We start from the raw sequence: 22,496 nt of genomic DNA, 5'->3' as shown, positions 1-22,496 counted from the left end.
AAGTACACAGAACCAGTATTAAAATTTTGTATTTTTTTCTTTTTTCCCTTCTGGGCTCTGGGTATGTTTTACCTATCATAGCAAATGAGGTTGAATGTGTATAATTTTAGAAGAGCTGTGTGTGTTTGTATATACACATACAATTTATATAATAGATAATGTATATTTTTGTGTGCCTGTGTGTAATGCTCTCTACATGGGGCTACCTTTGAAAAGTGTTCGGAAATTTCAGATCGTGCAGAATGCGGCCGCGAGAGCCATCGTGGGGCTTGCTAGATTCGCCCACGTTTCTGCAACACTCCGTGGCCTACACTGGCTGCCGATCGGTTTCCGGTCACAATTCAAAGTGTTGGTAATGACTTTTAAAGCCCTACATGGCATTGGCCGATAAGGTCCCACAGAGCTGGCCTTCTCCAGGTCCCGTCGACTAAACAATGTCATTTGGTAAGGCCCAGGGGAAGAGCTTTCTCTGTGGCGGCCCCGGCCCTCTGGAATCAACTCCCCCCAGAGATTAGAACGGCCCCCACCCTCCTTGTCTTTCGCAAACTGCTCAAGACCCACCTTTGTCGCCAGGCATGGGGGAGTTAAGATATTTCTTCCCCTAGGCCATTACAAGTTATGCATGGTATGTTTGGGTTTTTTAAAAAAATAATTAGGGTTTTTAGTTGTTTTATTAAATTGGATTGTTACGTATTGTCTTTTAACATTGTTGTTAGCCGCCGGAGAGGGGTGGCATACAAATCCAATAAATAAATAAATAAAATAAATAAATAGGTATCTACACCTATGGCCTATATACATACAATTAAATAGTATATTTTGGATGTTAATTCTGTTAATTTGAGATCTGAACCTCCAGAGAAGGAAAGTTCAGGATCACCTCTGAAAAACCCGAATGTAATAGATTTGCACTGCTTGCTAAAAACAGGTAGCCTTTCTTACGTGTTTACAATCATTTTCACACACGCAAATGCTGGCCATGCTCCATTTGACAAAGGAGAAACATCCCCCCGAGCAGCATAATGTGCTTAAATGCCCATTATTAGTGACACATCATAAAGCAGAGCTAGCTTCGTTGACTTTGCTCTCCTAAAGGAAACAGGGCTCTGAATTCATCCCAAATGTGTATATATATATATTGACAGGGAGATATACAACATATCAAGTTAGTTTTGATGCCTTGTATATTTGAAATTCCAGGGCTTCTCTAATACACTTGGAATATGTTCTTGATTAAGGATTCTCACTTCGGAAATTTGTGAAATTCAGCACAGACGATGTTTACAGTGATATTTTTTTTGGTTCAGCTCCTCAAACATAGATCCAAAGCTGGTATTGGAAGGAGAGCATTCCAACAGACATTTCACCATAGATATTATATTTTTACTTTCATAAGCAATCAAATTGGCAGTCTTGCGCATTACGGATTGCTTCCGTGATTGGGATAGGACTGGACTGCATGAAGGCCACTTAAACTGTAATATGGTTTTTTCCTAATAGATATATATATATATATAATACTTTTGTGATCATTTCTATTAACCGGAAAAATCGATCTGTGAAAACATAAATACCAGGAGCGGAATGTCTTGCTCTCATGCAAGTGAGAACGAGTCCTCAGAGAGGGGCAGCATACAAATCTAATAAATTATTATTAATTATTTTTATTTCCTTAAAAGGCAGATCAAATTCCACCTTTTGGGGTTTTTTTTTAATGAGCATCGCACGCACTCTGCAACTCTTTTTTTTTAATGCATTAGATTTTTGTACTTTTAACATGGTTTTTAATGTTACATAGAAACATTGAAGATTTACAGCAGATGTGGTCCATCTAGTCTGCCCTTATACCATTTCCTGTATTTTATCTTAGGATGGATATATGTTTATCCCAGGCATGTTTAAATTCAGTTACTGTGGATTTACCAACCACGTCGGCTGGAAGTTTGTTCCAAGGATCTACTACTCTTTCAGTACAATAATATTTTCTCACGTTTTTTCTGATCATTCCCCCAACTAACCTCAGATTGTGCCCCCTTGTTATTGTGTTCACTTCCCTCCTGGACCTTATTTAACCCTTTAACATATTTAAATGTTTCGATCATGTCCCCCCTTTTCCTTCTGTCCTCCAGACTATACAAATTGAGTTTATTAAGCCTTTCCTGGTAAGTTTTATGCTTAAGACCTTCCACCATTTTTGTAGCCCATCTTTGGACTCGTTTAATTTGATCAATATTTTTTTGTAGATGAGGTCTCCAGAATGGACACAGTATTCCAAATGTGGTCTCACCAGCGCTTTATACAGCAGGATCATAATCTCCCTCTCCCTGCTTGTTATACCTCTAGCTATGCAGCCAAGCATTCTACCCGCTTTCCCTAGTGTTCTTGTGTCTAGTTGTCTTGGTGTCCACGTTTTGAGGGTAAGAGGTAGAAGCAACCTAGTAAAAATATACGGAGTAGCTGAATGTACTTGCCCTTTGACCTCTTCGTTGCTTTTTGCAACTGAGATTCTTCTCCAGGGGCTCATGAACCTCCCTTGTCAAACCCAGACCCTTGTAGCAGGGCCCTAAGATGGACTCTTGATTTCCCCTCCTTGACTACCTCTTTGATTCAGCCTTCAGCTAGCAAATTAAGAAAACCAGGCTCCAAACAAATGACTGTTTTATCTGTAAGAGGCTACTCATCAGAGATTTTCTAGTCCACTTCCCACAGCTTTTTCCCTACATTAGACCAGCCATGCCAATTACTTAAGAGTGATTTATAATAATTACAGCAGCCAAGCAGGATGCAAGAGGAGGTTGTAATGCCTTCTCGTTGCTGTCATTAATACTTCTTTGCTTCAAAGGAAAATAACAGGGTAAAACAGCAGGGACGGAGACCTTGAGGGTTGCAAGTTGGCCTTCTCTTAGGGCATGAGCCTTGGCAAATGACCTAAAAGGGCAACAGCTATTTTTAATCTTATCCATATTTTTATTTATTTTTCATTGGTTGCCCATAAAATTTGATTCCAACGGTCCTAGCCACTGGCCCATGATTTTAAAGTAGCAATCGATCAGAACAGTTTTAGTAAAAAGTTTGACTTAAATACAATACAGTGTTCCCTCGATTTTCGCTGGTTCGAACTTTGCGAATAGCCTATACCATGGTTTTTCAAAAAAACGTAATTAAAAAATACTTCCCGGGTTTTTTTCTATACCACGGTTTTTCCCACCCTATGATCTCATACGTCATTGCCAAACTTTCATTTGCCATTGCTGATTGGCTGAAATCTTGGCCAATCAATGTTGTTATCACAAAAAAAAAAAAATTGTTAATAAATAATTATGTTTATAAATATCAGGATCACTAAGTGTCTTATTCAATGGTGAGTACCAGTAATAATGGTGAGTAAATGGTTGTTAAGGGAATGGGAAATGGTAATTTAGGGGTTTAAAGTGTTAAGGGAAGGCTTGTGATACTGTTCATAGCCAAAAATGGTGTATTTACTTCCGCATCTCTACTTTGTGTAAATTCGACTTTCGCGGGTGGTCTCGGAATACATCCGCTGCAAAAATAGAGGGAACACTGTACTTGTTTATGCAGTGATGGGCTACCAAAATTTTTACTGCCACACTGTGGGTTATTTTGTGGGTGTGGCTTGATGGTCATGTGACTGGATAGGAGTGGCTTGCCAGCCATGTGACCAAGCGGGAATGGCTATTGAGATATTTATTTATTTATTTTGACTTCCATGCTGCCCAATCCTGTAGGACTCATCTACATTGTAAGTGAGAAAAAAAGCCATAAGCCAATTGTTTTTCAGCGCCATTGTAACATGGTCCCTAAACCAATGGTTGTAAATTGAAAAGGACCTGCCCTCCAATATCTCTTTTCTTTTTCCTTCTCTTCTATTCTTTTGTGCATAGAAATAAGCGAGTTACCTTTTATTTCTCCAAAGTTCCCTGATCCCATGGCAAGGAGCTTGTCTTTCCAATCTTTTGATAGTAGTTTTTCAATACTTGGGGTTTCTGAATGAAGAGAAAGAGAGAGAAAAAAGAGAATCAACCTGGCTGGTAGCACAATAGAACTCATTAAAAGTCTATCCGCTAAAAAATAAGTGTGATCCCATCACGGACCCCGGTTCATAATGACTTCATCAACATACTGATAAGAGGGGAAATAATGTTGATTTTTTTTTTTTAGAAAAAAGAATGCGTTTTGTCACCTGCTGTTTCAAAATCATTAGCTTTTCCTCTTTCGGAACAAAGCTGTTTCCATATGACAATGCGCACACAGAAACCTGGTGTGCATTGTTTTTCAATTTAGAGAACAAGTTTTTGCTCATAATGGATGCTTGTCAATTTCAGGGTGTTAGCCCGTAGTAAAAAAAAAATATAATTATGTTGATAAAATGCACAGGGCGAGGGGGGGAGGCGGAAGAGTAAAAAAACAACAAGGCAAAGAATTAGCGACTAAATCTGCTACATGTAATTATATCCCTCGGTGTGTTTACAATTACATCCACTTTACAATGTGTTTAAACATAGTGTGGTGGTAAGCATGCTGTGGCAAGATTTTTTTTTTCCCCTCCCCAAGCCCCTCTCCCTTCTAACACACTCACCATAAAAAAATAATAATAAGTGCAGCAGTTGTAATAATAATCCCCCAAAAGAGCTCGGAATAGTAAAAGCCAGCACTATGGTGCTTCGAATTGTATTTGAAAAGGGAGTTTTAGAATGCGTGAAGCTCTAAAGCTGTTCCCAGGTTCTATTCCCAGGCAAAGCTAGGAAAAAATATTTATACTTATATAAATATAAATATACTTATAAAAATATAAATAAATATCAAATTTAACTAAGGAGGTAGCATTAGATTAACAACATATGCCAAAAATAAAGACTTAACAGTATAGATGTAATGTTAAATAACATGGAATTTAAAAAGTTATAGTGACAGCTTAAGCATGCGGAAATGTTACCAGTCTGTTAAATATTTATTTATTTACTTACTTACTTACTTACTTACTTACTTACTTACTTACTTACTTACTTACTTATTAAATTTGTATGCCGCCCCTCTCCGTAGACTCGGGGCGGCTCACAACAGTAATAGAAAACAATATATAATACAAATCTAATAATTAAAACTAAAAACCCATAATTTAAAAAATATGCACACAACATACCAAACATAAACAGTATAGGCCTGGGGGAGTTATCTCAGTTCCCCCATGCCTGATGGCAGAGGCGGGTTTTAAGGAGTTTACGAAAGGCAAGGAGGGTGGGGGCAGTTCTAATCTCAGGGGGAAACTGGTTCCAGGGGGCCGGGGCTGCCACAGAGAAGGCTCTTCCCCTGGGTCCCGCCAGACGACATTGTATAATATGCATTAGAATTAAACTCACTGGGGGAAGGGTTTGGAAGAGAAAGAGAAAGTAGGAAGCAAAGAAGAGAAGGAGGAGAGGGAAGTAGGAAGGGGGCAGAAGGAGTAAACAGGTAGGTAGGGGAGGAGGAGATGGAGGGGCAGAGTGTGAAAAAAAAGGAAAAAACCAGACTGATTAGTAACAGCAAGACTAGGTGTAAAAATAGGTTATTGAACTCTGATTGATTTGAAAATGTATATACTATTGATATATTCGTAAGGTATACGTATTGATGCATATATGGAAACTGTGGAGAAAAAATAAGAATTCTTTATCAACCACCAAATTGCTTTGAATGTTAGTAGTTCAGATTCTTGTAAATAGCTTACGGTTGCAATAAACATTTATACTCATTTGACTCTCCTGATGTCTCCAGTGTTTGGCAGAAAGCTGCCTGGAGTTACCTATATTTTAGTTGGGCAGCCATATAAATTTGTTAAATAAATAAATGTAAGCATCTGACTAAGAGGCAAGGATCGAGTGAGGATTTATTGTCCATGAATTTATTCCAGAGATTGACCTAATAGTCCTTAATAATTCCCTAATATATTATTTCCCTAATAATAATTCTGTGTTAGCAAAAACGTCAGAAGAGAAGGATTTAGGGGTAGTGATTTCTGACCAGTGTTCCCTCTAATTTTTTGGGGGGGTGGGCGGAAAAGTATAGTGTCTGAGCAGCAGTCCCTTCGGGACTGGGCGGCACAGAAATAATAAATAAATAAACAAACAAACAAACAAATAAAAAACCCACCCTGTTTTGCCTCAGAGAATTTCAAAATAAAATACTGTACTGTGTGTCTATAACAGTGAGCTCATAATAGGGCAACTCTATCAATATCAAAATGCCACTTAAATAGTTGAGCTAGTTTCAAACTAGATTTTGATTTTCTTTCTCTCTTCCTTACTCCCATTCTTTTTCTTTTCCTCCCTCTCTTTTTTCTATCTGTTTCTCTCTCTTCCTCTCTTCCTCTCTCTCTCCTTCCCTCTCACTCTTTCCCTCTTGGCTTCTGGGCAGGTTTGGAAAACTCTGAGTTGATGATGATTTTTAAGTGAGCGATTGCTCACTGCTCAGCTTAGAGGGAACTATGTTTCTGACAGTCTCAAATTGGGTGAACAGTGCAGTCAGGTGGTAGGAAAAGCAAGTAGGATACTTGGCTGCATAGCTAGAGGTATAACAAGTAGTAAGAGGGAGATTGTGATCCTGCTGTATAGAGTGCTGGTGAGACCACATTTGGAATACTGTGTTCAGTTCTGGAGGCCTCACCTACAAAAAGCTTTTGATAAAATTGAACGGCTTCAAAAAGGGTGGAAGGTCTTAAGCATAAAACTTATCAGGAAAGACTTCATGAGCTCCATCAGTATAGTCTGGGGGACAGAAGGAAAAGGGGGGACGTGATCAAAACGTTTAAATATGTTAAAGGGTTAAATAAGGTTAAGGAGGGAAGGGTTTTTAATAGGAAAGTGAACACAAGAACAAGGGAACACAATCTGAGGTTAGTTTGGGGAAAGATCAGAAGCAATGTGAGAAAATATTATTTTACTGAAAGAGTAGTAGATGCTTAGAAGAAACTTCCAGCAGACGTGGTTGGCAAATCCACAGTAACTGAATTTAAACATGCCTGGGATAAATATATATCCATCCTAAGATAAAATACAGGAAATGGTATAAGGGCAGACTAGATGGACCATGAGGTCTTTTTCTGCCGTCAATCTTCTATGTTTCTATGTTTCTATAATAAAAGGCAGGGAATCAGATGTATTAATTTAATTTTATTTGTACACTCTTTAAGTTAGTGTGCTAAAAGAGAGAGGGGGGAGAGAGAGAGGGAGAGAGAGAGACAGAGAAGAATCCCACAATTCCTTAAAACAAAGTCTGCAAGATTAGATTCTCAGTGTTGGATCAAGTTGACTAGAGAAAGTAAGCAACTCAATGTGTACATTGCTTGCTTCACTATTTTTCAACCTTGGCAACTCCAGGATGTCAGGACTTCAACTCCAAGAATTACCCAGCTGGGATATTGACTGGGATATAGTAGGAGTTGAAGACTGAGAATTCTGGGAGTTAAAGTCCATCCATCTTAAATTTAAGTTTAAGTTTAAGTTTAATCAGATTTGTATGCCGCCCCTCTCCGCAGACTCGGGGCGGCTCACAGCAATAACAATACAATGTAAAACAAATCTAATTTTAAGTTAATTTAAAATACACCACAAATTAAAACCAATCATACACACTAGCGTACCATGCATAAATTTTATAAGTCTAGGGGGAGGGAACATGTCAATTCCCCCATGCCTGACGACAGAGGTGGGTTTTAAGGAGCTTACGAAAGGCTAGGAGGGTGGGGGCAACTCTGATATCTGGGGGGAGTTGGTTCCAAAGGGTCGGGGCCGCCACAGAGAAGGCTCTTTCCCTGGGTCCCGCCAAATGACATTGTTTAGTTGACGGGACCCAGAGAAGGCCAACTCTGTGGGACCTAATTGGTCGCTGGGATTCGTGCGGCTGAAGGCAGTCCCGGAGATATTCTGGTCCAGTGCCATGAAGGGCTTTATAGGTCATAACCAACACTTTGAATTGTGACCGGAAACTGATCGGCAACCAATGAAGACTGCGGAGTGTTGGTGTGACATGGGCATATTTAGGGAAGCCCATGATTGCTCTCACAGCTGCATTCTGCACGATGTGAAGTTTCCGAACACTCTTCAAAGGTAGCCCCATGTAGAGAGCATTACAGTAGTCGAGCCTCGAGGTGATGAGGGCATGAGTGACTGTGAGCAGTGACTCCCGGTCCAAATAGTCATGGTGAAGAAACATTGGCTTACTTAAAAGATATGTGTTTATGATTTTCTATGCAACGATTTCGTCGCTGATAATTCTTTGTCTCTGTCCTTGCTTCTCCCACGATACTTTTTTAAAAAAATGTGTATTTTCTTGCAATTATAAAGTACAAAACCTAATACAACCCACAGGACATTCAACTGGCTTCCGAACAATGTGATTGTATATTCTAGTCAGCAATTAGAAAGGTTCGCAACGTAATAGCTTTCAATCCTGCGATTAGTACGGCGTTGAGACAGAAAATGGAGTGCAGTAAAATATAAGTGCTCCAGTATGTTCCATCTAAATAACAATGGCCACAGCAAGTACCTTTATCTTGTGGCATTAACCGCTATCCCCTGTATTCTGTGCTCAGGTCTAATTTGAGCCGGTGTTTGTCTAAACCCCGACTTGGGAAAGGGAGTTACAGTGTTCCCTCGCTTTTCGCGGGGGATGCGTTCCGAGACTGCCCGCGAAAGTCGAATTTCCGCATAGTAGAGATGCAGAAGTAAATACACTATTTTTGGCTATGAACAGTATCCCAAGCCTTCCCTTAACACTTTAAACCCCTAAATCGCAATTTTCCATTCTCTTAGCAACCATTCAGATTATTACTCACCATGTTTATTTTTTAAAGTTTATTAAAAAAAATATTTATTAAAAGCAGACGAAAGTTTGGCAATGACATATGACGTCATTGGGTGGGAAAAACCATGGTATAGGGAACAAACCCGCAAAGTATTTTTTAATTAATATTTTTGAAAAACCGTGATATAGACTTTCCCCGAAGTTCGAACCCGCGAAAATCGAGGGAACACTGTATATGTTAACTTTTCAAAGGAATTGTCTGGCTTGGAGTCTGCCCATTATTAGCAGCTGGTAAATTTCCTCTCCCGAAAGACAAGACAGAACAATAAAGAAAGAGATGCGCAGGCAACACATTGTTGATTAAACTGTCTAATTTTGTTTTCCTTCCTTTGTTTTTTTTTCCCCAAAACTGACATCTCCATACTAAATGACAGTCACAAACGCCAGGAACAAACTGCTAAACAATCTTAGGGTTATTTTTGGTTTAGCCTCAAGCGTGTCTTGCTATCCAAAGTGAAACCTAGGAAGCTGTTTGACGAGTACGTTTAGGAAATATTTCCATATCTAATTCTCCCAAGGCTTTGATCAGAGTAGCATCCTCAGCCTAGATGTATTGATCATTTTACAAATAGCTGTACAGTGGTACCTCTACCTAAGAACGCATCTATTTACGAACTTTTCTAGATAAGAACCGGGTGTTCAAGATTTTTTTGCCTCTTCTCAAGAACCATTTTCCACTTACAAACCCGAGCCTCCAAAACTGTAACTGGAAAAGGTGGGGAGAAGCCTCTGTGGGGCCTCTCTAGGAATCTCCTGGGAGGAAATAGGGCCAGAAAAGGCAGAGAGAAGCCTCTGTGGGGCTTCTCTAGGAATCTCCTGGGAGGAAACAGGGCCAAAAAAGGCAGGGAGAAGACTCCATGGAGCCTCTCTAGGAATCTCCTGGGAGGAAACAGGGCCAGAAAAGACGGGGAGAAGCCTCTGTGGGGCCTCTTTAGGAATCTCCTGGGAGGAAACAGGGCCAGAAAAGGTGGGGAAGAGCCTCCGTGGGGCCTCTCTAGGAATCTGCTGGGATGAAACAGGACCAGAAAAGATGGGGAGAAGCCTCTGTGGGGCCTCTCTAGGAATCTCCTGGGAGGAAACAGGGCTGGAAAAGGCAGGGAGAAGCCTCTGTGGGGCCTGTCTAGGAATCTCCTGGGAGAAAACAGGGCCAGAAAAGGTGGGGAGAAGCCTCTGTGGGGCCTCTCTAGGAATCTCCTGGGAGGAAACAGGGCCAGAAAAGGCAGGGAAGAGCCTCCGTGGGGCCTCTCTAGGAATCTCCTGGGAGGAAACAGGGCCAGAAAAGGCAGGGAGAAGCCTCCATGGGGCCTCTCTAGCAATCTCCTGGGAGGAAACAGGGCCTCCACCCTCCTTGTGGTTCCCCCAATCACACACATTATTTGTTTTTATATTGATTCCTATGGGAAAAATTGCTTCTTCTTACAAAGTTTTCTACTTAAGAACCTGGTCTCGGAACGAATTAAGTTCGTAGGTAGGGGTACCACTGTATTTGTGGAAGGGCTTTGGACTTGTACATAAATTGAGCTAAGCCGTCAAAAGCTCCAAGTTTAATGTAAAACGTGTCGTATTTTGAACTTGAAAATGATGACACAACGGATTAAGAATCACACTTGTTATCCTGGTGCATTTGATACCTCTCTGCCCTGCTCCTTCCAAATTTAAACACTGCAATCTGTTGACTCCCAACTTGGAAAATCCAAAGTCTTTGCATTGTTCATGACGGTGAGGGTAAGTGTTAGGATTGTTGCTCTACACTAGAATTGTAGGTTGCACGTTCTTGGTATCCGTTACCAGTCCAAATCCTGTCTAAGTGTGAGGCGTGCCATGTTGCGCCGGTTGTCATTTCCCCCCAGTCAACTCCACGGTCACCTCTGACAAAACTGACAACATCTTTGCTCCAGATAAGAGTAAGAAGAAACTGGGCCCACATATGCGCCACCTATACATCCTTCCACCACCCGTTTTGGGCCTGGAAAGCCTCCTGCACCAAATTTTGCCAGCACTAGTGCTCTGCTGCCGCCGCCGCTTCTCCTCCTGCTCTGAGAAGCCTCCAGCATAGCCGTTCATGCGGGCAAGGTTTAGTGCAACCCCCTTGTGCCACAACACAATTCAAAGTGTTGGTTATGACCTGTAATGGGCAGCCAAAATTTTTACTGCCACACTGTGGGTGTGGCTTATTTTGTGGGTGTGGTTTAATGGTCATGTGACCAGGTGGGAGTGGCTTGAACGATCATCATTGCTCAAGTGAACTATTAAGTCCTCAACTTACAACCTTACCAGGGTCGCTCGCTGGGGTGACAATTTGCTTCACGTTTCCTGCGCTCTCCTTCCTGGGTCACCCTCCCGCCTAAGGCTAGGTAGCTAGGTGAATGTGTGCTGCCAGAAGAATAAATGCTGCCAGCGCTGCTTCCATCCACAACTTCTGCTTACACCTTAGGCCGGAGGTGGCCGCGTGAGGCTGGAGGGGAGCTGGCCACGAGAGAGGGAAGCTTGTCCGAGGCCAAGAAGGAGGAAAGAGGAAAAAAGCATGGAGCGCAGACACAGCAGCAGCAGCAAAGAAAAAAAAGGAGAGATGAGACGAGACCAGTAATGCTGGAAGTGACAGACGCCAATCAGCTGGAGCTATGCATGCATCTTCATTTCTACTGGTGGAACTGCATTCCACCCTGTCCTGCCTGCTGTCCACCCCTGGTTATGACCTATAAATCCCTACATGGCATCGGACCATATTACTTACGGAACCGTCTTCTGCCTCACATGTCCCAGTGGCTGGTCAGCTCACACAGAGTTGGCCTTCTCCAGGTCCTGTCAACTAGACAATGCTGCCTGGTGGAACCTAGTGGAAGAACCTTCTCTGTGTTGGCCCCAGCCCTTTGGAATCAATTTCCCCCAGAGTTTCTGGGTTTGGGTAAAACTGCACCCATAGCAAAGCCTTTGCGTTAATAACCATTGAATTAGCTCATCTAAGAGTTTCAGAAAAAACACAACGATGGAACTGACAAGACTTCCTTCTTCAACAGCACAGTTGCCAGATGTTAGCCAGATGTGGAATGCTCCATCCAGGCTACGTGGATGCAGAACAAGTCAGTGTGGGCGCTTCTACTGAAAGTGGCATTGAGAATTAAAGAAAACCTTTTAGCAGCCTTGAATAAGTAATATAAACATTGCTATTTCCTTTTTTGTCTTTCTAATGTTGCTTCAAAAAAGAGAGAGAAAGAAATCCTTGAACGGTAAGTAAACAGGCCCAACGTACCACCGTATTTGCCGTGGAAGATTGTCAGTCATTAAAAGCTAACAAACCTTCATGAAGCAGGAATGCGGTAACAGAAATCTATTCTGGATTAACAATAGGCTACGGATCCCACTAGCACCCTCTTCCTTCTAAGCCTATTGTAAGCAAGGTCTCGGACAAAGCTTTCCTCCTACGGCTAGACAAAATATTCACCTTCGAGCACTGATAAAGAAACAGCAGACTTTGAGACTTGTGGTTAAAGCGGTGTTTCTCAAATAGTGCGATGGGACACCCCCCCAAGGGGTGGCGCAGAGCGATGCCAGGCGAAGGCATGTAACCCCAGGGAACATGCTTCTTCTGCTACAGGGAGTAGGGATTTTTTGTATTTGTATTTGTATTTGTATTTATTAGATTTGTATGAAGACTCGGGGCGGCTAACAACAACAAAAAAGACAATGTGAACAAATCTAATATTAAAAATAATCTAAAAAACCCCAATTTAAAGAACCAATCATACATACAAGCATACCATGTATAAATTCTATAAGCCTAGGGGGAAGGGGAAATTTAAATTCCCCCATGCCTGACGACAGAGGTGGGTTTTAAGGAGCTTGCGAAAGGCAAGGAGGGTGGGGGCAACTCTGATATCTGGGGGGAGCTGGTTCCAAAGGGTCGGGGCCGCCACAGAGAAGGCTCTTCTCCTGGGTCCCGCCAAACGACATTGTTTAGTTAACGGGACCCGGAGAAGGCCAATTCTGTGGGACCTAACCGGTCGCTGGGATTCGTGCGGGAGAAGGCGGTCCCAGAGATATTCTGGTCTGATGCCATGAAGGGTTTTATAGGTCATAACCAACACTTTGAATTGTGACCGGAAATTGATTGGCAACAAATGCAGACTGTGGAGTGTTGGTGTAACATGGGCATACCTTGGGAAGCCCATGATTGCTCTCGCAACTGCATTCTGCACTGAACAATAGCACACAGCACAAAGTAGGAGATATGAAGTGCAGATAACAAACCCTTAAGAGAAACATTGAACAGGGATTAAAAGAAAGGAGGAGAGAGATGGAGATAATGAGACAAAGATAAGTCTCCCAAAAACTATGACGAGGCGTATGCAGCGCTTGGGTTCACTGTGACTACGGTGGGAGGCGAGGAAAGACCGCTATTTTTACTATGTCTAAAAATGTTGGCAGCGGACAAAATGAAGCCAAATAAATTAAGGTATCACTTAAACCTATTACACCCCAATCACGCTGATAAGCTGCTTGGGTTTGGATTCCCCTGCAGCATCGCAAAAACATGGAAGTCCGGAGGTGGTGTTTCCCATGGAGAGGAGCCTCAGGGGAATCCCAGCAGTGCAAAAACGGGCACTTCGCTGGCAACAGAAGTCTGGAGGTGGGGCATCCCAGTGGCGGCGGCTTGGGTTTGTAAGGTGAAAATAGTTTGGAAGAAGAGGCAAAAAAAATCTTAAACCCCGGGTTTGTATCTCGAAAAGTTTGTATGATGAGGGGTTTGTAAGACGAGGTATCACTGTACATGTATGTGCTGGCCAGCTGATTTTTGGCTACCCACAGAGGCTCTTGGAGGGTGTTTTTGGCTTCCAGAGAGCCTCCGAGAGGATAGGAGAGGGCGTTTTTACCCTCCCGCATGTTGTGGTTAGCTCTGGCCCTGCTCCTGCCCCAAGGACTGTGGATGTGGGGGAGACATCCACATGCTGCAGGCCTGTTTTGCCCCCGGTGGAATCTGCTGATGAAGGCTCCTCTGACCAAGAAGACATGAGTGACAGGGAGGAGGAGAGTGTGGCAGACAGCTCAGAAGGAGATCAATTATCTAGCTCCTCCTTGGATTCGGAACAAGAGTTAATGATACAGCCACGCATGCAGAGAGCGATGCATAGGCAACAACAACTGAGAGATTATTATCAAAGAAAATGAGGCCACCTGTGGTTGGGTGGGGCTGTGGTAATTAGTGATATTGCTATAAATAGCAGCCTGTGGGTTTGGCCATTGTGGAGGATTATCTGATCGTTGTGTTTTGTGCCTGCCTTGCTGACTTCGACCTTTGTGTGCTGATTTTTCCTCGCTTTGAAACTAAATCAGGGCAAAGTGTGTTTCACTTTGTGAGAGAAGAAGGACTGTGAATTGCCTCACAGCTGCAAGCTAAGTATCTAAGAACTGATAAGGGATTTGTACAAATTACCAGTTTGTTTGGAGACAGTGCTCTTTGCTATACCAAAAGAGGGCTTCGTTTAAGTGAATTTTCATTATAAAGAACATTGTTTTGAATTTTCAAATGTGTGTGTGTCTGAAATTTGTACCTGTGAATTTTTGGGAGGATTCTACCAGAGAGCCCGGCAGAACACCGCAGCTGCAGGGAAGCCTTTGGAGCCTGGGGAGGGCAAAATGTGAGCCTACTGGGCCCACCAGAAGTTGGAAAACAGGCTGTTTCCTGCCTCCAGAGGGCCTATGGGAGGGGGGGGAAAGCTTTTTACGACCTCCCCAGGCATTGAATTATGGGTGTGGGCACTCATACATGCACGATAGAGAGCTCACATGCTCTTTCGGCACCTGAAGAAAAAAAAGATTCGCCATCACCTGCCTAACCTGGTTTGATTCACAAGGACCCTGTTCCTCCTTGGCTTTTCTGCCTTTAGCATCCTCTCTCTCTCTCTCTCCCTGTGTCTCTCGCTTTCTCTCTCTCTCTCTTCCTTTCCTCTACGCTCACTTTGACAGCTGTCTTCCCATCATCCCAACAGGTGCTATTAGTGCCTGAACAAAGGGTGAGGCTTTTAAGCCACTGGCTGTTGACAAGTGAAAAGGAAACAACTAATGGCTCGGCACTGCTCTTCTCCCTGGGTCACTCAACCAACGGTAATCGCTATTATTTTTATTTATTAGTTCTACCGCACTGTCCTCTAACCTGCCTTTGCCCACCCGCCTCAGCTGCCTTCATTCCGTGACAGCCCGGAGCATTTTAACTTTTAATAAATAAAAAAGGAGAAGTGGGGGTGGAGAACCACTCCTTTCCCCACCCACCCCCCAACAACTGAGCAAGCTTTTTTGGTAAAGTGCCTGGCTAATGAATGTTGTCCATTTAGAGCTGGATAATTTATGATGTCAGCAGAGGCAGAGGTTGGGGGTGAAGGGGTGGAAGGGAGGCGGCACCAGGATTTCGGACGTTTGCTTCGTGGTGAGCAATGAAAGATGCAAGCGGAGAGGAGAAGAAGGGAAGAAGACATGGGAGTGAAGGTCTTCCTTTGCGCTAGAAGGAAGGAAGGAAGGAATGGAGGGAGGGAGAGAGGAAGGGGGGGAGGGAGGGAGGACAGAGGAAGGATGGGCAAAAGCCAGAAGACGTGGGAGTGAAGGTCTTCCTTCGCGTTAGAAAGAAGGAAGGAAGGAAGGAAGGAATGGAGGGAGGGAGGGAGGAAGGGAGGGAGGAAGGGAGGACAGAGGAAGGATGGGAAAAAGCTAGAAGACGTGGGAGTGAAGGTCTTCCTTCGCATTAGAAGGAAGGAAGGAAGGAAGGAATGGAGGGAGGGAGAGAGGAAGGGAGGAAGGAAGGAAGGAAGGGAGGGAGGGAGGACAGAGGAGGGATGGGCAAAAGCCAGAAGACGTGGGAGTGAAGGTCTTCCTTCGCATTAGAAGGAAGGAAGGAAGGAATGGAGGGAGGGAGAGAGGAAGGGAGGAAGGAAGGAAGGGAGGGAGGGAGGACAGAGGAGGGATGGGCAAAAGCCAGAAGACGTGGGAGTGAAGGTCTTCCTTCGCGTTAGAAGGAAGGAAAGAAGGAAGGAAGGAATGAGGGAAGGGAGGAAGGGAGGAAGGACAGAGGAGGGATGGGCAAAAGCCAGATATAAAGAGTTAATAGATAAGACAGATGGACAGAACAGGTCAACAGAATGAATGGATGCGTGCATGGATGGATGAAAGGATGGTTGAAGATAAGATAAGGCAAGGCAAGATAAGACAAGATGATGATAGATAGTTGATGGATAGATAGGTAGGTAGGTAGGTAGGTAGGTGGGTGGGTGGGTGGGTGGATGGATGATAGAGACACCCTATTTTACTTCCCCACCACTCCCAAACCATACTGATTAACTAAATATGGCACTACATAATTCAATTGCATGTTATGCTACTTTAGTGACCATCAGAAGCCACAATGAAAGCATTAAGACAGCATGAATTACTTGATCTGGAAGAAGCCTTTAAAATGCTGCCTGAAAATATACATGATATTGGGTTGCAGCTATTATTTCATGTGCAGAATGAAAAGTAAGAATCATCATCAAGGAAAGAGAAAACCCCCAGATCCAATGAAATGCTTGCAAGCCTTCTTTAAAATGTAACAGCCTGTTTTGCCACTGGAAGTGAGAAGAGAACCATTCATGCCTGATGCTAAACAACTCCACATCCTGAACCCTTCTTGCATAACATATGTGAAAACAAAATCACAATCATTAATGTGCCAGATGCCAGCAAAACACGAGGTGCTTTTTTTTATATATAAAAAAATCCTCCATAAATCAGAGTTAATAAAGAACAAGGTACTAGTTTCGCAATAAATAAAAAAGGATTTGCCTTCCCCCCTTTTTTTCTCTCTCTCTTCAGTATAGAAGATATTTGCATAAAATCATAATGTCAAATTAAGTAGAAATTATTAAAGCAAATGTCAGCGTTGAATCTGCTTGAAGCGGAGGGGGTGGGGGACTTTTGCAAGATTCATTGGTGAGGTTCTTGACTAAAATACAGGATCCCATCTGCTCTGGCAACTTATTGTCCTCATTCACACTTGTTGCTGTTTGTAGTATTAAAATACTTCCATTCTCCCCTGCACTATTTACGGTGTAGATAAACTTAACATTTCCTGTTGCTTGATCTAATGAAATCAAAAGGAAAGAAAGAGAGAGAGAGAGAGAGAGAGAGAGAGAATTTTTTTTTAAAAATGGACATTTATACCAAGTTATAGGTGAGGAAGCAATTAGAAATACAGTGGTGCCTCTACTTAAGAATGCCTCTACTTACAAGCTTTTTGAGATAAGAACCGTGAGTTCAAGATTTTTTTGGCTCTTCTCAAGAACTATTTTCCACTTAGAAACCCGAGTCTCCGAAATTGTAACCAGAAAAGGCGGGGAGAAGCCTCTGTGGGGCCTCTCTAGGAATCTCCTGGGAGGAAACAGGGCCGGAAAAGGTGGGGAGTATTAAATAGGACACTCAGTCAGCATTGAACACAGCTTTATTGGAATCCACATCAGTTCGGAATACACAGCTCTGAGGCACCTCTAAAGACAGGCGATAAAGAACCCTCCCCCAAGACCAGCAACCAATTAACTTGCAGTAAACCTCCCGCCAAAACAACCTAACTTCCCTAGCAACACACACAACCAATAGAACAACAATCCCTAGTTTCTGGGCAGGACATAACAGGGAGAAGCTTCTGTGGGGCCTCTCAAGGAATCTTCTGGGACGAAACAGGGCCGGAAAAGGAGGGGAGAAGCCTCCGTGGGGCCTCTCTAGGAATCTCCTGGGAGGAAACAGGGCCTCCACCCTCCCTGTGGTTTCCCCAATCACATGCATTATTTGCTTTTACATTGATTCCTATGGGAAAAATTGCTTCTTCTTACGAACTTTTCTACTTAAGAACCTGGTCACGGAACAAATTAAGTTCATAAGTAGAGGTACCTATCACTTGTTTAGCGTCCATTCCAAGCTTCTCCCTGCCTTTTCTGGTTACAGTTTTGGAGGATCAGGTTTGTAAGTGGAAAATGGTTCTTGAGAAGAGGCAAAAAAATATCTTGAACACCCGGTTCTTATCTAAAAAATTTCGTAAGTAGAGGCATTCTTAGGTAGAAGTACCACTGTATATATAAATTTTGCACATTGATACAAACTTTGCCTTGAAATGAAAAACAATGAAAACAGGAGAGGGAGTTATTTTACATGAGGTCTAAAGTTTGTCTTATACATGCTTATTTATACATAATTTGCTTATGCAGAGACAATTCGGATGCTGCTGCCTAAGCTATGGAATTCATTTATTTACAGATCAACCATTCTTATATCAGAATGTGTAGCTAGCCATCTTTACATATTTTGTATGCTGGGCTGCAATAAAGATAATGCAACATGTTCGTTCCAAGCGTTATTTTTTTTGTTTCTGATTGGGTGTTTATATGCTAGCCATTCAGCCCTCACGGTTGATCACTAGAGCAAGAGAATACAACAGGCAAACTAGGAACACTAATGCAATTAAAATCTACCATTTATTCTCTATCATCTATTTATAATCTATTTATCATCTATCTCTATTTACCCTATCACTATGCATACATAAATATCAATTGATCATCTATCTCTCCCCCTCCCTTCCTCTACATAGATAGATAGATAGATAGATAGATAGATAGATAGATAGATAGATAGATAGATAGAATAGAATAGAATAGAATAGAATAGAATAGAATAGAATTTTTATTAGCCAAGTGTGATTGGACACACAAGGAATTTGTCTTAATGCATATGCTCTCAGCGTACATAAAGTAAAATATACATTTGTCAAGAATAATGTGGTACGACACTTAATGATTGTCATAGGGGTCAAATAAGCAATGAAGAAGCAATATTAATAAAAATCTTGGGATATAAGCAACAAGTTACAGTCATACAGTCAACATGGGAGGAAATGGGTGAAAGGAATGATGAGAAAAACTAGTAGAATAGAAGTGCAGATTTAGTAGAAAGTCTGACAGTGTTGAGGGAATTATTTGTTTAGCAGAGTGATGGCGTTCGTAAAAAAACTGTTCTTGTGTCTAGTTGTCTTGGTGTGCAGTGCTCTGTAGCGACGTTTTGAGGGTAGGAGTTGAAACAATTTGTGTCCAGGATGTGAGGGGTCAGTAAATATTTTCCCTGCCCTCTTTTTGACTCGTGCAGTATACAGGTCCTCAATGGAAGGCAGGTTGGCAGCAATTGGATAGATAGATAGATAGATAGATAGATAGATAGATAGATAGATAGATAGATAGATAGATAGATAGATAGATAGATGGTAGGATGGATGGATGGATTGGTGGTTGGATAGATGGATAATATGTGGATGGATGGATGGATGGACAGACAGATCAATTGATATTTATGTGTGTATGATGATAGGGTAAATAGAGATGGATGATAAATGATAAGTTATAGATAGATGATAGATTTGATTTATTTATTAACTGGACTTATATGCTGCCCCTCTCCATGGATTCAAGGTGGCTCACAACATCTCAATAAAAACATAGCATATAAAACATATCTAAATCCGATTAACATAAATAATTAGTCTAAAATATTTTAAAAGGCTAAACATTTAAAAAATTATCTGGCCGGCACACACATGCACGTTGGAGCTGAGCTAGGGCAACGGCTTGTGTGCCAGCAGATATGGCTCCACGTGCCATCTGTGGCCCCCTTGCCATAGGTCCACCATCACTGTTTTATAGTGTTGTTTTATTTAATTTCTGTTTCTTCCATTGTTATGTATTAATATGTTATAAGCCGCCCTGAGTCTCGGGAAAAGGGCAGCCTAGGAATCGAACAAACAAACAAACAAATAATATAATTTAATTTAATAAATTGAATTTATCATTTTGTATAATATATTGAATCGGGCTCTCTGGGTAGCATACAGTTGTACCATGTGAAAGAATTCAAGACATCTGTGCCAGCTTTCCAGATGTGTGTGGGAAGTGTGGTCAACGCCCCAATAGCCTGGGAGAAGTCTGAACCAGCAATAGAGAATCCATGAGCTATGATCACAGCATGTTAAATGATGACCCCCTTAGTGGAAAAGAAGCCGAAACTGGTGTCAGAAAGCCAAGGCAAATTCAAAAGACTAAACATGACACAACCAGCATAACATAAGAAATTGCCCCATAAATTTTGCTGGGTTTTAGAACACGTCTGCCCAGGATCTTTGGGCCAGTTGAGATGCAAACTCTGGAATCCCTCACGGTGATGCGTGGGAGCTAAAATGATGCATTGCATACAACCCAGTTGCACATCTCCACCCCATGTCCAGTCAACGAAGCAGTGGAAGTGATGTGCCGGTGCCTGGAAGTTGTTGGGGTCTGGATGGGTGTCAACAGGCTCAAACTCAACCCAGACAAGACGGAGTGGCTGTGGGTTTTGCCTCCCAAGGACAATGCCATTGGTCCATCCATTACCCTGGGGGGGATTACTGACCTCCTCAGAGAGGGTCCGCAACTTGGGCGTCCTCCTCAAACCACAGCTGACATTAGAGAACCATATTTCGGCTGTGGCGAGAGGTTTGTCTGGTGCACCAGTTGCAGCCCTACCTGGACCAGGAGTCATTGCTCACAGTCACTCATGCCCTCATCACGTCAAGGTTCGACTACTGTAATGCTCTCTACATGGGGCTACCTTTGAAGAGTGTTCGGAAACTTCAGATCGTGCAGAATGTGGCTGCGAGAGCAATCCTGGGCTTCCCTAAATATGCACATGTCACACCAACACTCCGCAGTCTGCATTGGTTGCCGATCAGTTTCCGGTCACAGTTCAAAGTGTTGGTTATGACCTATAAAGCCCTTCATGGCATCGGACCGGAATACCTTAGGGACCGCCTTCTGCCACATGAATCCCAGCGACCGATTAGGTCCCACAAAGTCGGCCTTCTCCGGGCCCCGTCAATAAAACAATGCCGTCTGGTGGGACCAGGGGAAGAGCCTTCTGTATGGCGGCCCCGGCCCTCTGGAATCAACTCCTCCCAGGGATTCACATTGTCCCCACCCTCCTCACCTTCCGCAAGAGTCTAAAGACTTATTACAGCCCCCTGAGAAAGTCCCTGCTCCGTGCTATGACAGGAAAGAGTCCATTCCTACTGTGATGGCCACGGAATAAAAATAAATCAAATGATCTTCTCCTGACCACACAATGACGTGACAGCCAACAATGCATTTTGCATGAAGTTTAATTGGATTCCATGACTTCATCTCAAGTGGTGGAAGCAAATGGCTTTTTGACGGTCTTCAACAAAATGGTGGGCAGAGAGGTTCGCTAGATGGTTTCTTCAGGACAAGATGGAATTGTACAACACCTCCCCATTTGTGGTGGAAGGAAGAGGATGCTCCTGACAGAAAAACGTTATGGAAGGAATTCCCTTCTTTGGAACTGAACATCAGTATGAGACACGAGGGAGGCTACCGTCTTCTGGAGAAAGGATTGTACAATAAATGAGAAGACATTTCCACACATCTCTCTGACTGCATCCCACATAAATAAATTTACTTCACCCATGAAAACCAGAATTCTGGCTTTTGAACATTTCTGGACCACCTCAGAATATCATTCTATGGAGGAGAGCAGTCTTTCTGAAGCAGATGATTCATCTGTGGTCCTTTCCAAGCATTTGGGAAGGTATGTTATGTTTGTTTGTTTTAAAAAATCATTATATACATCCTTGCTTAATTTGATGGTGTGATAGAAATCCATTCCAACTCAACACCATCATTATATCTAGGTATTCCAAGCAAGTTTTGTTTTGTTTTGTTTTGATCTGATCCGTTCTGGTCTGTCTGTCTGTCTGTCTGTCTGTCTGTCTGTCTATCATCTATCTATCTATCTATCTATCTATCTATCTATCTATCTATCTATCTATCTATCTATCTATCTATCTATCATCTATCTATCTATCTATCTATCTATCTATCTATCATCTATCTATCTATCTATCTATCATCTATATATCTATCATCTATCTATCTATCTTTCTATCATCTATCTATCTATCTATCTATCATCTATCTATCTATCTATCATCTATCTATCTATCTATCTATCTATCTATCTATCTATCATCTATCTATCTATCTATCTATCTATCATCTATCTATCCATCTATCATCTATCTATATCTATCTATCTATCAATCATCTATCTATCTATCTATCTATCTATCTATCTATCTATCTATCTATCATCTATCTATCTATCTATCTATCTATCTATCTATCTATCTATCTATCTATCCATCTATCATCTATCTATATCTATCTATCTATCTATCTATCTATCATCTATCTATCTACCTATCTACCTATCTACCTATCTACCTATCCATCTATCATCTATATCTATCTATCCATCCATCCATCCATCCATCCATCCATCCATCCATCCATCTATCTATCTATCTATCTATCTATCTATCTATCTATCTATCTATCTATCATCTATCTATCTATCTATCATCTATCTATCTATCTATCTATCTATCATCTATCTATCTATCTATCATCTATCTATCTATCTATCTATCTATCCATCTATCATCTATCTATCCATCTATCAATCATCTATCTATCTATCTATCTATCTATCTATCTATCTATCTATCAATCATCTATCTATCT

At 42.1% G+C, this 22,496-nt stretch overlaps 1 protein-coding gene across 7 annotated transcripts in view; it reads right to left on the bottom strand.

Moving 5' to 3' along the window:
• SOX5 (SRY-box transcription factor 5) overlaps nucleotides 1–22,496 on the bottom strand; it is a 623,231-nt gene that overhangs the window by 256,509 nt on the left and 344,226 nt on the right. For all 7 annotated transcript variants that reach the window (XM_070754344.1, XM_070754346.1, XM_070754345.1 and 4 more), the window contains one exon: nucleotides 3,918–4,004. In XM_070754344.1, the coding sequence (XP_070610445.1) occupies nucleotides 3,918–4,004 (87 nt within the window). The remainder of the gene's footprint in view (nucleotides 1–3,917; nucleotides 4,005–22,496) is intronic.

Source organism: Erythrolamprus reginae, chromosome 6 (assembly GCF_031021105.1).
Source record: "Erythrolamprus reginae isolate rEryReg1 chromosome 6, rEryReg1.hap1, whole genome shotgun sequence".
Lineage (NCBI taxonomy): Eukaryota > Metazoa > Chordata > Lepidosauria > Squamata > Dipsadidae > Erythrolamprus > Erythrolamprus reginae.
Note: the sequence above shows the minus strand (reverse complement) of the source record. Positions and strands in the feature narration are given on the sequence as shown.